We start from the raw sequence: 13,220 nt of genomic DNA, 5'->3' as shown, positions 1-13,220 counted from the left end.
GGCTCAGAAAGGCCCTGTCTAACTGGCTAATGAAAGCGGGGTCGTACTTAGGGGGAGACCCCCTGTGCACAGACGGCTTCCCTTCCCAAGGCGCGAGTTTGCTCTGACGGTCATGTCGTCACAGTAAGGAGTCCATAAAGGTCAGCTGCAGTCTGTTGAGAAAATAAGTTACATTTGCAAAATATTTGTTTTAGGGAAACATGTCCTGGCATTTTAGACGTTGTCTTAGATTTCATGAAGTATGAATCAAATAATTTGATGTAACTCTAAGTGGATCAAATTAGTCCTGAAATGGAGCTGCATACAAACTCATGTCCTTGTCAGTCAGCCCCAAATTAAGGTTCCATCAGCAGACTTCAGACCCTCCCAACACCTGACCCTTGGAGACCCTCGCCACAATGCATGGGGTGTTAGAGGGTGGGTCCCACTGGGGAGGGGCAGCAGTGGTGGGCCTATTGCGTTTCTGGGGCGGGGGTGGAGTAACTGAGGCGGTCTGTGTCCCTGAAGAAGTGGTTCACCCTGAAGCGGACCCTGGCGCACACCGTGCTGGCCCAGCTGGGGAGCCTGCAGCCACTGTGCACCGGCTGCGTGGAGCTCCGTGCCCAGCTCCTGAGCCTGGCCGGGAAGGCCCTGCACCTGTTGGCCGTGCACGCAGACCCCCTGCACCCCGCCTTCTACTGGGAGGAGAGCCTCTTGGTATGTGCTTCTGCTTCTGGCTGGTTCACAAACCTACCACCTGCGCTTAAAAAACAGAAACAAGATATTTAGAGCTCACCTGACCTCAGTAAGAACTGAGGTGGCAAACAGGTCTCTGATCATCCCCGTCAAGAAGGGCGATGTGGGCTATGGAAGGAAGGAAAGGGCGGCAGCAGCCCTGCCCGGGGCCTGCAGGGAAGGACGGAGACAGGGACTTTGGGGACAGGCCCGAGGAGGGGCGGCCGCCCTTTGCAAGGAACGGGTGGGAGAGGAAGGGCAGGCACACGGCTGGTCCTGGTCTGAGGGCAGGACGGACCCATCCTAAGCGGGGCATCCCACCCCACCCCAAATGTGGGTGTCCCTGGTGTCTCCCTCACCCTGGCAGTGCTGCACCTGGGCGTCTGGCCTGCACCTGAGCACTGGACCTGCATCCTATAGCACAGTGGGGGCCCCCGCCCACCTCGCTCCCTGCCCCGCCCCCTCACTCCCCTCCCCCACCCCTCCCCCCCCCCCCCCCCCCCTCACTCCCCTCCCCCTCACTCCCCTCCCCAACTCCCTCACTCCCCTGCCCCACCCATACGGTCAGGTGAAGCCCTGACCCCAGCAGCTGCATCAGTGCACAGAAGCCCACACCCTTCTCTCCAGCACTCCTCACCCCCCACAAGGCTGCCCAGCAGGCCTGGCGCCCCTCGGAAGGAGCTCTGGTGACAGCCACTGCCACTGCTGGCCGTGGAAGCTCCAGGTCACCGTCCTAACCACCTCTGCAGATGCCACCTCCTCCAACTGGAAGGCACCTGCTTGGCGGTGCAGCCAGGCTTATCCCCGTAGACCCTGCTCTTTCAGGAGACCCCCAGCCCCGAGCAGCCAGGCGCTGCACCCCTGTGTGATTTGGGGCTGGTGCCTCCACTTCCCTGACCCAGCTGGGCGTGCAGGCCCCGGGGTCAGCCTGTGACTGTCTATCCTGGGTCTCCAGGCCGCAGGACGTGACTCACATTTGAGTGAATTGATGGTGTTTGGCCCCTTGTTCAACCTGTATTTACTGAGCACCAGAGCAGGTGGCTCTGAGTCAGGCAGACGTGGACCAGATACATAGCTCCTTTCTGAGCGGGCGTCCCATCTATGAAGCGGCCCTCACCACACCCCAACTCGCAGGGGCCGCTGGGGAAACGTGCCCCCCAGGCCTCGCTTCGTGTCATGTCCCCTCAAACCCAGGGCTCCCCTTCAACCCGAGTCCTCCTGGGCCTGCTGCCCCCTAGGCAGTTTCCCTTGGCACCCTGAGGACCCCGTCAGGGGGCTTGTCTTGCAGACAGGAGGGCCTTGTTTGTGCCTTCGCCCCCCGGGCCCCTGGGCAGACTGGCAGCTGGCTCCCCGGGTCCTGGCCGGCCTGATGCCGGGGGAGGTGATTCTGAAGGACTGAAGGGCAGTGAGCACAGAAGGCCCTTGACCTGAGCGCGCCGAGGCCCCACCCCGGCTGTACCTGCCGAACGCCAGGCTCTTGGGCCAGGGTCCTGCCGGTCACCCAAATCAGCGAGATGCCGGCCCAGTGCCCACAGTGCCCTCACCCAGGGGTCCTACAGAGACGCCTGGCCACGGCGGGCACTGCCGTCCGTGCTGACGTGCGGGCCGACTGGAGGTGCGTGTTCCGTAGGGGGGCGCTGAGCTGAACAGCCGCGAGTGTCTGGAGATCATCCAGGAGGACGAGGACCGCAAGGGGCCCTACGGCGGCCTGGTGGCCCTCAGGGCCACCCCCGAGGGGCACAGCCGGAAAGGCTGGGATCTGAAGGTACCCCTGCCCCAGCCCCCAGCCCCGCCCCGGGCGCGCCCTGCCTGCGGAGCCAGCCTGAGCCTGAGCCTCTCCCCGCAGAGGAAGATGGCGCTGGCCCAGCGGTACCTGGCCCAGGCGTCCGAGGTGCTGCTGCAGTGCCTGCAGGTAGCCCTGGGCAGCAACCTCCTGGACATCGCCGCAGCCGCCAGCCTGGAGATGGTGGAATGTGTCGGCACCCTGGACCCTGCGGCCACCTGCCAGTTCCTGGCGCTGTCTCAGGTGCGCTCTGCTCTGGGCGCCTTCCACGAGGTCCCTCTTAGCCACTGGGGAGAAGGAGGGTCCCCGAGACCCCGGTGCTCCCTCCGTTGGTGGCCCTGCCAGCCAGCCTGCAATTGGGCTCTGCCTCAAGGGTGGCGCTCATTGGAGGAAGCACCGTGGGCACCAGGAGAAGGGGGCCGGCCCCCCGAGGTTGCCCGGAGGCTCACGGGTGCACGAGCAGCAGAAGCCCTCCAAGCTCGTGTTCCTGCGACGTAGGGCAAGAGCGTCGAGCCCTCCTCCCTGCGTCCTGAGCTGCAGGCCTGCGGGCACAGCGGTGAAGGTCCGGCCTGGCCTCGCCCCGCGGCTGTGCCGGCTGCCAGGAGGAGCACCTGGGCGCCCACCCGCGCTGGACGGCGCCCGGGCCCCTCGGCAGCCTCCGTGGTCTGTTTCAGAGCTGCTTAGCCTCGGAGGGCATGCGAGACGTCCTGCTCACGGCCACGGCCAACACCAGCAGCTCACAGCTGGCCGCGCTGCTGCAGCTGCAGCACAGGCTGAGGTGCCAGGAGAGGACGTCCACCAACCTGTTTGCCAGCGTGGAGCAGAGACTGGCCACCATATCCAAGGTGACCAAGCTAGGGACGCCCTTGACCCTGCCCCTGGCCCCGCGGCTCTGCGGACATACTCGGACCGAGTCCAAATCCTGGCTTGCTGTGTGGCTCTGGGAGGGTCACTCAACCTCTCTGAGCTGCAGCTTCCTCATGGGCCCAGTGGGGGGATAGCAGCCCACCTCCTCGGTGACAGCGAGAGTCAGCGAGCTCGCAAGTACAAATGCCCAGGGGCTGCAGCAGGCCGCGAGGGGGACAGTACCCCGGGGCTCTGCTTTCAGCCCTCACTGTGTTTGAAGAAAAGTTTTATACTCAGTCAAGTCTTAGAGTTTAATTTTGAAAGAAATTTGCAGAGCATGGTAGCTAATAGCACCTCTGCTTTTATTTGGACTAGCAAATATGAATCGGAGATTTAAAGAAATTAAACTTGATGCAACTCAACAGAGAAAACAGGCCCGGATGCTCTGGTCAGGCCCACCCTCCTCCTTCATGGGGCTTCCACGGTTACTTGCATGGGCCGACCTCATATCCCTTGACCCGGCTGCTTTCCTCCTTTTGACCTCTGAGGACAGGATGACCCTCTGTGGTGGGGCCGTCCTGTGCGCCGTGGGTGTTCAGCGGCAGCCTGGCCTCCAGCACCTCCCCAGGTGTGACAACCAAAAAAGTCACCAGGCCGAGAGCCAGTGCCGTGACCCAGGGATGGGAATCCTCCCTCCTATGGGGCGGAGGCAAGACGGGGTGCAGGCTGCTCTGGGCCAGGCCAGCCTGGAGGAGGTGAGAAGCAGTACATGAACCGTGAAAACACTACCAGGTGAGAAGCAGTGAGCGTTCTGCTAAGATGCCTTACTGGAGGGAAACGGCCCAGGAGCCGGGCAGCGCGGACCACCGTCCTGAATCCATGAGCACCAGTGATGCAGCTTCAAAGGCGCAGAAGAGAACTGCCAGAGACAGAGCAGCCGCAGACAGACCCCCGGCTCTGCGGGGAGGCTGCAGCCGCCCTCTTGGCTGCTGGCACGATGAGCAGATGAAGAGGCAGTGGCCTGCAGAAGCGTGTGGGGCATCTGTGAGTGCAGGAGGTCTGGACAGACCCGGCCTGGAATGCTGCACCAGTGTGACCAGCCCTGGGCCACGAGAGGCCTCAACAAGTTCCAAAGCACTGAAGTCATTCAGTTTGTTTTCTAACCACAAGGAAATTAAAACAGAAATCAGTAACTAAGAGATACCTGTAAAACACACAACTGCCTTGAAATTAACCAGTATGTCTATCATCATCAGTTTGTCAAAGAGGAAATCACGATGGAATTTAGAAAATATTTTAAATTGACTTAGAGAATAAAAATACTGTATATCAAAACCTAGGAGACTTGTCCAGAACAGGGCGTGGAGGAAAAATACAGCCTTGAATACAAAAGAGAGTCTTACAGTGATTTAAGCTGTGATTTCAAGAAGCTAGAGTAAAAACACCTAAGAAAAATAGAAAACAAATAAGAACGAGAACAGCAGAAGCCATGAAATTAAAACACACTTACGGCAGAGGAAATCATCATGACAAGTGTTGGTTCCAAAGAGAAGACTAATAAAATTGATAAACACTTAGAAAGACCCGATAAAGAAAAAAGAGAAAGAAAACAAAAATTTCGGTATCGGTAATAAAAAGACATCACGAGATCCTTCAGACATCAAGAAGCTAGTAAGAGACTATTTTTTATAACCTTACTCTAATAAATTTGACAATTTGGATGAAATGGACAAATTCCCCCCAAAATATTACCTACCAAAGCGGACAGAATGGAAAATCTGAATAATATCGCTTCAAGAAATGGCAGCTTTTATTAAAAACATTCCCACAAAGAAAATCCCAGACCCAACTGGCTTCGCCAATAAATTCTTCCAGACATTGAAGGAAAAAGTAATCCTTCAAAACACTTCCAGAGGATAGGAATAAAAGGAATACTTCCTAACTGTCTTTAAAGAGGCCCAGTGAGCCTCGATACTAGAAACCTAGCAAGGACGTTACATGGAAGGAAAATCTCTCTCATCAACGTGGACACAAAGTATTAGCAAGTAAAATCCAGCGATTATAAAAGGGATAATACATGAGGATCAAATGGCTGTGTTCCATGTGGTTTAATACTTTTAAATCATTCAATATAATTCACCGTATTAACAGGAGGAAAAGGAGAAAATCATAAGATCATCTTGATAGACGCAAAAAAAACATTTGTCAAAATTCAGCACCAGTCTGTGATTTCAAAATATCAAGACAGAAGATAATTTTCTTAATTTGATAAAGAATGTCTTTAAAACTCCATATCAAACATCATACTACAGGACTTCCCTGGTGGCGCAGCGGTTGAGAGTCTGCCTGCCGATGCAGGGGACGTGGGTTCGTGCCCCGGTCTGGGAAGATCCCACATGCCGCGGAGCGGCTGGGCCCGTGAGCCATGGCCGCTAAGCCTGTGCATCTGGAGCCTGTGCTCTGCAACGGGAGAGGCCACAGCAGTGAGAGGCCAGCGTACCGCAAAAAAAACCCCACATCATACTATATACTAAAATTTTGAAAAATTTTCTCCTTGAGTCAGAATGACACAAGAAAGCTATCACTGCTTCTATTCAATGGAACAATTAGACTCAAAAAACGAATAAAGGGCAGAAGCACTGAAAAGGAAGAAGTAAAACTGATTATTCACAATCAGCATGATTGTGGGCCTTGAAAATCATAGTCTCTCGATAACAGAGTTAACATGCAGATTTGGCAGGTCACTGCTGAAGGCTGTAAACATGACTTGTATCTCTACATGCCAGTTACAAACAAGCAATGACAATGTCCGAATAATACCGTTTTCAGTAACATCAAAAACAATCAAATACCTAAGGGAAATCTAACAAAAGATACACATGACTTCTACCCTGAAAACCGCAAACCTATCCTAAGGAAAATTCAAGAAGAACTAAGTAAGCCCAGAGGCAGCTGTATTTGTGGGGGAAGGCTCCATACTAAGATGTTTGTAAGGAAACGCCAGCTTACTACACAAGATACCAAGACGTATTGAAAACTATAGAAGGTAAGACAGCGTGGCATTGGCACACAAATGGAGAAAATGACCGATGGGACAAGAAAACGCCCAGAAACAGACCCACCACCCACACCTGACAGATGAAAAGCATGACACTTAGGGCAGAAGAGCGGATGGTGCAGCCCTGCACGAAGGGCAGCTCTACCTGAGAAGGTAACACAGCAGAGCTTTCAGAATAAGCTTTAAGGGGACCTCTTCATGCCTTCGGAGTAGGGAAGACTTACTACGCAGGAGACAGAGGTGCTAACCATCAAAGGGGGAATGATCAGTTGTACTGCACTGACAGTAAGAACTTGTGTTCATCAAAACCATAGCCCAGGAGTCAAAAGGCAAGCCCCAGAGGAGATACAACACACGCGGGGGGCCAGGGGCTGGTGTCCTGTGTGTAGACAGGAGGTGTCCCCTCTCGGCAGGAGAAAGACTGACTGTCCCACAGAAAACAATCACAAGACTGGAATTTCACAAAAGATACCCAAGTGGCCAGTAAACTCTGTAAATGACGCGCAAGTTCACTGCTCATCAGGAAGATGGAAAACTTAAAGCCCCGTTCAGGTACTGCTAGACACCCACCAGAAGGGCCGACAGGGAACAGGTGCAAACCCCAAGGGCGGGAGAGCAGGCGGGGCCCTGGCGGGGGTGGGGCCCGGTGGCCCCTTTGGAAGCGACGTCCCCCAGCAACTCCCCTGCGGCCGGTGGTCCCCAAAGAACAGACGTCACAGCAGCATTTGTGGCCCAGAAAGGGAGCCCACCCAGGTGCCCAGTGGCCACAGAAGGGACGAGAAGCGGTGCCCTCACCGATGGGACACTCTGCAGGCAGCAAAGGGCAGCGGGGTCAGCCGCCACGTGCGCCAGCGCGGAGGGCCCGGGCCTCGCACAGCGGGCCGCCCGAGCTGCGGAAGCCTGCCGGCGCCTCCCCTGGAGCGAGGCCGTGGCCCCTGTGAGCAGCCCGCAGCCTCCCGAGCGCCGTTCCCACGGCTTCCGTGTGTCCGCTCGCCGCCGGGGCAAGCGTCCCAGAAGCCCCTCCGCACCTCCGTGGGCTTGAGTGCCGACGCTGGTCGGCTTGGGCAAAGCTGAAGCTCATTTCATCCGAAAGTGGGGAATGGGCTTCTGAGCGACCGCTGCTCTTCGGGGAGGCGGCCCGCGGGGTGCTGTGTGGCCCCCGCTGCGGACCCTTCCCCGCAGAGAAGGGGGACCCGGGTCCGGGCAGGCTGAACCGCCGGCCGCCCCCGCCCCCCGCGGCCTGCGGGCCGGGAGCGCGGGTCCTGCGCGTGCCCTGCCGGTGTCTGCGCGGGGGGCGCTGGGACCGCGGGGAGGGGAGAGGGCGCCAGCTGTGCTGCAGGACGTGCCGGGGCTTTTCCGTGCGCCTTTGGACTCGGTGCCTTTGCGGGTGTGCGGCGGCGGGTCGGGCTCTGGCGGTACCGGCGGAGCCAGTGTCCAGGGCAGCGGTGAAGTCTGCGTGCGTCTGCTGCCCCCTTGTGGCGGCGCCCGGCCCCGCAGCCGCCGCCCGGCGCTGACTCCTGACTGCCCCCCGCAGGCTTGGCAGAATCTCTGGGTCACCGAACAGCACTTTAACTTCTTGAGTGAAATCCCTCCCACTTTTCGGATCCTCTTTCTGCACCACTCACGGGACAGGTGAGGCCTTCTCTCTCCTGTTCTCGGGCTTGCTACCCAGGCTTCTGCCCGCTAAGGTCCCTGTGGACACAGCACGGGGCTGCCAAGCCGAGGGACAGACAGGCCGGCGGGGGCTGCCCGCTGAGGGGGGCGGCGGGGGGCGACTGTCCCTCTGCCACGATGGCCAGGCTGGCCCGTACGACCCGGGGAGGGGAGAGGGCACGGTGCCACCTCCCGCCAGCACGTGGCCCTGGTCTGAAGTTCACTGCTCAAGTGGCGCAGAACCCACTGGTCTGGGAGAAGCTGGTGTCCCAGCCTCTGGCAGCACCGCACACAGACCCCCCAGGGGCCGGTTTTAACCCTGTGTCTGACTTGGCTGGGGCACCGCAGGGAGGAGGCTCCTGTTCCCAGCAGGGTGGGTATGTGGCACAGAGTCGGCCTCGTCGTCGGGGCTCCTCTGGGATCCCCGGAGCCGGGCTTTGACCCCACCCTACGTCCTGCCAACAGGACCCATCTGTATGGCGCTGCCTACGAGAAATCCAAGTTCATCCCCGCAGCCAAAGGCAAACTGCCCCAGGTCGGGGGTGAGTTCTGCCGGAGCACCACCCTCGGGGTGTGTGCAGGGGTGCGCCCACCGGCACCAAGGCCGAGCGTGCGCACCCGTTCCCACCTGCGGTCCCCTCAGCCCCGGGGGGCGTTCTGCGAAGCCGCGTGTGGGGACAGCGGCGGCGTCTGTCTCTGCAGGCTCCTGCAAGGTGACTCGTATGGCCGTGAGCCCAGCCGCCTTCTCCTCCCTGTTGGCCAGTGCCCAGCAGTTCCGGGAGCACACCCAGGCTGAGGCACACAGTGAGGACACGGCCCTGAGCCCAGGCTTGGTGAGGCCCCGAGCCCGGTGCCAGGGCTGCTTCCACCCCGCAGGGCAGGGTGGGGAGGCCTGGGTGAGGACCACCCCCCAGGCGCTGCTGGACGCCGGGTCAGGCTCCCCGACCAGGCACGGGACCAATCCTTGAGCCAAGTCTGTTGCAGACGCCTCCGCGATGCTGGCAGAGGAGTCGGGGGTGGGGGGCTGCTGGCTGCTGAGCTGGGCCTGTCCTGGGGGGTCGCCTGCAGGGTCTCGCCCCTCTTCCCCTTTGACGCCTCTGACTGCGGCTGTCTTTGGGGCAAGAAGGAGTCAGAGGGCGCGGCCCTGAGAGGGGAAGAACACGCTGTGCAGAGGCTCGCGGAGGTCGTGAAGCCCATGGAGGAGTATCTGAGGCCACTGTTCCCGCTGCTCAGCTGCCCCCCGGAAGCCAGGTACCCATCGAGGGCTGATTCCTGAGGAGCTCAGGGACAGGGTGCAGAGAGCAGGCGCCGTCTGGATTGCCCGAGCCCTCGAGGTACAGGGTCGTGTCGTCTCTCTGTCCCCACAGGTGCACCCAGGTGTGCACAGGTACAGGGACACCCAGGGCTGTGGGGCGCGGCCTGCAAGCACTCCCTGAGTCCCAGGGCCAGCTGAGCGACTGGCTGTGGGCGTGGGAAAGTCAGAGCTGTTTCCTTCGTGGAAACTCGCATCTCTGAGGCCACAGCGCCGTAGGCTTGGTGGGATTCTCTCTGCACTGAATCGGACCATTCGATTAAACGGGAGACGTGCACAGGCTCTTTGAGAACAGAAGCCCGGGCTCTGTCCGCCTGCTGTCGGGAGGAAGTCTGGCCCTGCTTGAAACCTTTTCTGGGGGCGTCCCCGCCGTACGGGCCCCTGCCGCCCTCTGAGCCGCTGGCCTGGGTGTGAGAAGGAGGGGAGAGCACGGTGAAGTACCTGGCCCCTTGGGTCTGTGTTTGGTGGGAGAGAAGGTAGGGGTCGGGCAGGTGAACTTCCCTGATTGGCCAGCAGGCCAGAGCATCCTGAATCCTGTGTGTTCACATCCTGCCTGTTGTCCCTGCCCGCATCTCAGGAGACCGGTCCCCAACAGCGGGCCGGGAGAGTCTTGTGGCCCTCACTGCCCTGGTGGGAACAGCCTGAGGAGATGCTGTCCCTGTTCTCAGTGATTTTCATGGAGTTTTTAAAACTGAATCTCTGCCTTTGCCTTTCAGAGCGCCGATTCCCACAGTTGTTGCGGATTTGGGAAAATACAAGGGCAAAGACAAGGAGAGGGAAGAGTCCCTGCCGCAGGGTGAGTGGGGCCCCAGGTCCGTGTCTGTGGGATGGAGGCCGGCAGAGCTGCGCTCTCTGTGGCTGCAGCGGGGCCGCCGGGGGCAGCCTTCCCGGAAGGTTTGCGCCACCCCGCCACTGCCCACGCGACCGCAGATGCCCCTGCCCTGCCGGATGCCCGGGCAGAAACCATGGTGACGTCGCCGTCACCCTCCTGAGCACGTCAGACGGCAGGAGGGCAGACGGGCCTCCCAGGTCAGCAGTCTGCTGCTTTCCTACGGGGAAGATGAAGTGCTCTTGTTTGCTCCCCGCCACCTGCCCCGTGGCTGAGCCGCCCGGTGCCCGAGGTCCCAGGCCGCGCCGAGGTGTGCAGCTGCCGGGAGCCCAGTGACCACTTGTGTGACGGAGCTTCTGCCCTAAACGTTCCCAGATGAAAACCCGCTGGACTTTAAGTAACTTGACTTTGCAAACACATCAATTCCATTGACATGTCTGGTGGCCTCAGCCTTTGCACCGGTTTCCCGACGGCTGGAGAAGCCGTGGTGTCAGGGGAGCGCCACTACCCTTCCTCGAACGGAGCTGTCCCCAGAGGCTGTGGCCCCTGCCTGGACGGCCCTCGGGGAGCGGGGTTCGTGCAGATGTTCGTCCCTTGAAGGGGCTCCCTGGTGAGGCCGCGGAGCCTGGGCGGCCCTCAGAACCTCAGGGGACCCAACGTCCCCATGGCCTGGCCTCTGTCCAGGTCCTGGCTGTGACCCGGCCGCACCGTCAAAACCAGCGTGTACCCCCAAGACGGCGCTGGCGTGCCTGCGAGCTGTGCCCGGCTCAGATCCTTTCCGCGTCTCCCGCCAGGCGGGGGCTGCGCAGCAGCCAGACGGCCTCAGTGGCGAGGGGCAGAGCCTGGCCCTCAGGTGTCTGCCGCTGCCTTGGTAGCCGCTGGCGTTCCCGCCCACAGTGCAGCCCGAGGTCGCAGACAACGTCATCCTGATCGCTGACAGGCACCTTCTGGAGCTGCCGTTAGAAGGTCTCTCTGTGTTCGATGAAGGGATGGTCTCCTCCGTGTCACGAGAGTTTTCTCTCCAGATGCTGTGGAACCGCCTGCATAGAAAGGAGACAGGTAAGAGCTACACTGATACTTGACTTTAAAATGCAAATATTTAAGTGACTTTCACGATAAGAGAATGTAACTCTTGTCAAAAAATAGTTATCAGATGTTACCATACTTCTCGAGGCCCTGGTTCATTCAGAGAGCACCTGCTATGAGCCGGTGCTCTGTTAGGTGCCAAACGTGCCCTGAACAGGAAATTTAACTTTGTTCTTGGCCTCACATACTTCTGTTTCAAAGGAGGGGACTGGTGCTAACCAACCAACTACACAGCTAGTCATCAATCAGATGATGAGAGGCAATGAGGGAGAGGACAAGGGGGCCCTGGCTTGGCCTGGGGGTGGCTGGGGACTCAGGCATGATCATGTTCTGTGACTTGGATGTGCCTGGGGTGTGAAAATTCTCCAGGATGTACACTGGTGCTGTGTGCAGTTTTCTGCATGTATGTTGCACTACGATAAATATCAAATTACATTAAAAGTAGATAGATTGGACTTTTGTTTTCATCCAAGATGAGGTGACAGGGACCACATTTGCCCTTCCAGCTGGAACAACAAAAACTCAGACAAAAATACATGAAACAGGGACTTGCTTGGCAGTCCAGTGGTTAAGGCTTCACCTTCCAATGCAGGGAGTGCAGGTTCGATCCCTGGTCGGGGAGCTAATGTTGAATTGTAACAAATTCAATAAATACGTTAAAAATGGTCCACATCAAAAAATAAATAAATAAATAATTTGAAAAATATCTGAAACAGCGGTTTTCAGATATTGGAGAACAGGCAGTGGGGGACAGCAATCCCCAAGAGAGAGAAACAAGCAGGTGAGCCCCAGCTTTCTGCCTGGAGAGAGTCCGCAGGCTGTAGCACATGGTGGCGGGGGTGGGGGGCCAGGCAGAGCCTGGCGGTCCCCGAGGCGAGGAGGCGAGGGGCTGGGCACCCAAGGCGGTCCTGGGAGGAGAGACCTGCAGAGGGCCCCCCTCAGTCTTCTGCTGAGAGCCGGTCAGTGCAAGCGTGTGTGGAGACTACAGCCAGAATGGAACATCCTACAATTCACAGCTATCAGGTACAGGAACCAGAGGGCATTGCCTGTCTGCACTAGGGAGACTGGCTTTAGTCCCACCAACAGGACTTAAAAACAGGCCTCAAGGGATCAAACTATTTCCAGGTAACTTAACTGCATCTCGAAATAAAGTTCAAGATGGGTAGAGTGTTTTTAAAAATCCAGGACCCAACAAGGAAAAATTCAAAATGTCTGACGTCCGATCAAAAACCACCTGGCATGCAAAGACCCGTGGTTGAGAGAAAAGCCAATCGAAAGCGAACCAGAGGTGACCCAGGTGACAGTTCCTGGAACTATCATCCAGGTGTTCCAGGAGGTGGTAAGCAAAGACACGGAAGATGTAAAACGGACCAGAACTGAACTTCTGCTGAGGAGGGACATGCCCTGGGCAGCATTCATGCAACTTGACACGACAGGAGAAGAGACTAGTGAGCCTGAAGAAGTAACAGCAGGAAAAAACTGAAAAAAAAACAAAAACAGAAACAGAGACAGAGCACCAGTGCGCTGCTGGACAAAGTGAAGCGGCCGGACCTGCCTGTCACTGGAGTCTTTGCAGGGGGAGCATTTGAGTTAATAATGGCCAACTTTCCCCAATTTTGATGGAAACTGTAATCCTGCAGACCCAAGAAGTTCAATGAATCCCCAACAAGACATAAAACCATACCAGGGGCCATTGTAGTCAGGGTGATTAAATCCAGCGACAGAGTATTTTCCAGGCAGCCAAGAAAAGAGACACATTATATATCCAGAAACAAATACAAGAGAGTTAGCAGACTTCTCGGCTGAAACAATGCAAGCCGTGAGGAACGGCTTTAAATTATTAAAGAAAATATCTATCAATGCAGATATTTTTGAAAATAACTCTCAAAAACAATGGTGAAATACTTTTTCAGAAATAGGTGAGCTGAAAGAATTCTTC

General features: G+C 57.6%; 1 protein-coding gene across 1 annotated transcript in view; it reads left to right on the top strand.

The window, feature by feature from the left end:
- CFAP46 (cilia and flagella associated protein 46) overlaps positions 1–13,220 on the top strand; it is a 92,789-nt gene that overhangs the window by 66,201 nt on the left and 13,368 nt on the right. Inside the window, exons 40-49 of the mRNA XM_027113030.1 lie at positions 508–696; positions 2,345–2,479; positions 2,561–2,740; positions 3,172–3,342; positions 7,936–8,033; positions 8,520–8,596; positions 8,757–8,887; positions 9,181–9,305; positions 10,083–10,162; positions 11,093–11,254. Of these exons, the coding sequence (XP_026968831.1) occupies positions 508–696; positions 2,345–2,479; positions 2,561–2,740; positions 3,172–3,342; positions 7,936–8,033; positions 8,520–8,596; positions 8,757–8,887; positions 9,181–9,305; positions 10,083–10,162; positions 11,093–11,254 (1,348 nt within the window). The remainder of the gene's footprint in view (positions 1–507; positions 697–2,344; positions 2,480–2,560; positions 2,741–3,171; positions 3,343–7,935; positions 8,034–8,519; positions 8,597–8,756; positions 8,888–9,180; positions 9,306–10,082; positions 10,163–11,092; positions 11,255–13,220) is intronic.

The sequence above is a fragment of the Aethalodelphis obliquidens genome, unplaced genomic scaffold (assembly GCF_003676395.1).
Source record: "Aethalodelphis obliquidens isolate GAN/ISIS:26980383/991018 unplaced genomic scaffold, ASM367639v1 scaffold11, whole genome shotgun sequence".
Classification (NCBI taxonomy): Eukaryota; Metazoa; Chordata; class Mammalia; order Artiodactyla; family Delphinidae; genus Aethalodelphis; species Aethalodelphis obliquidens.
This window is presented reverse-complemented; position numbering and strand designations above follow the sequence as displayed.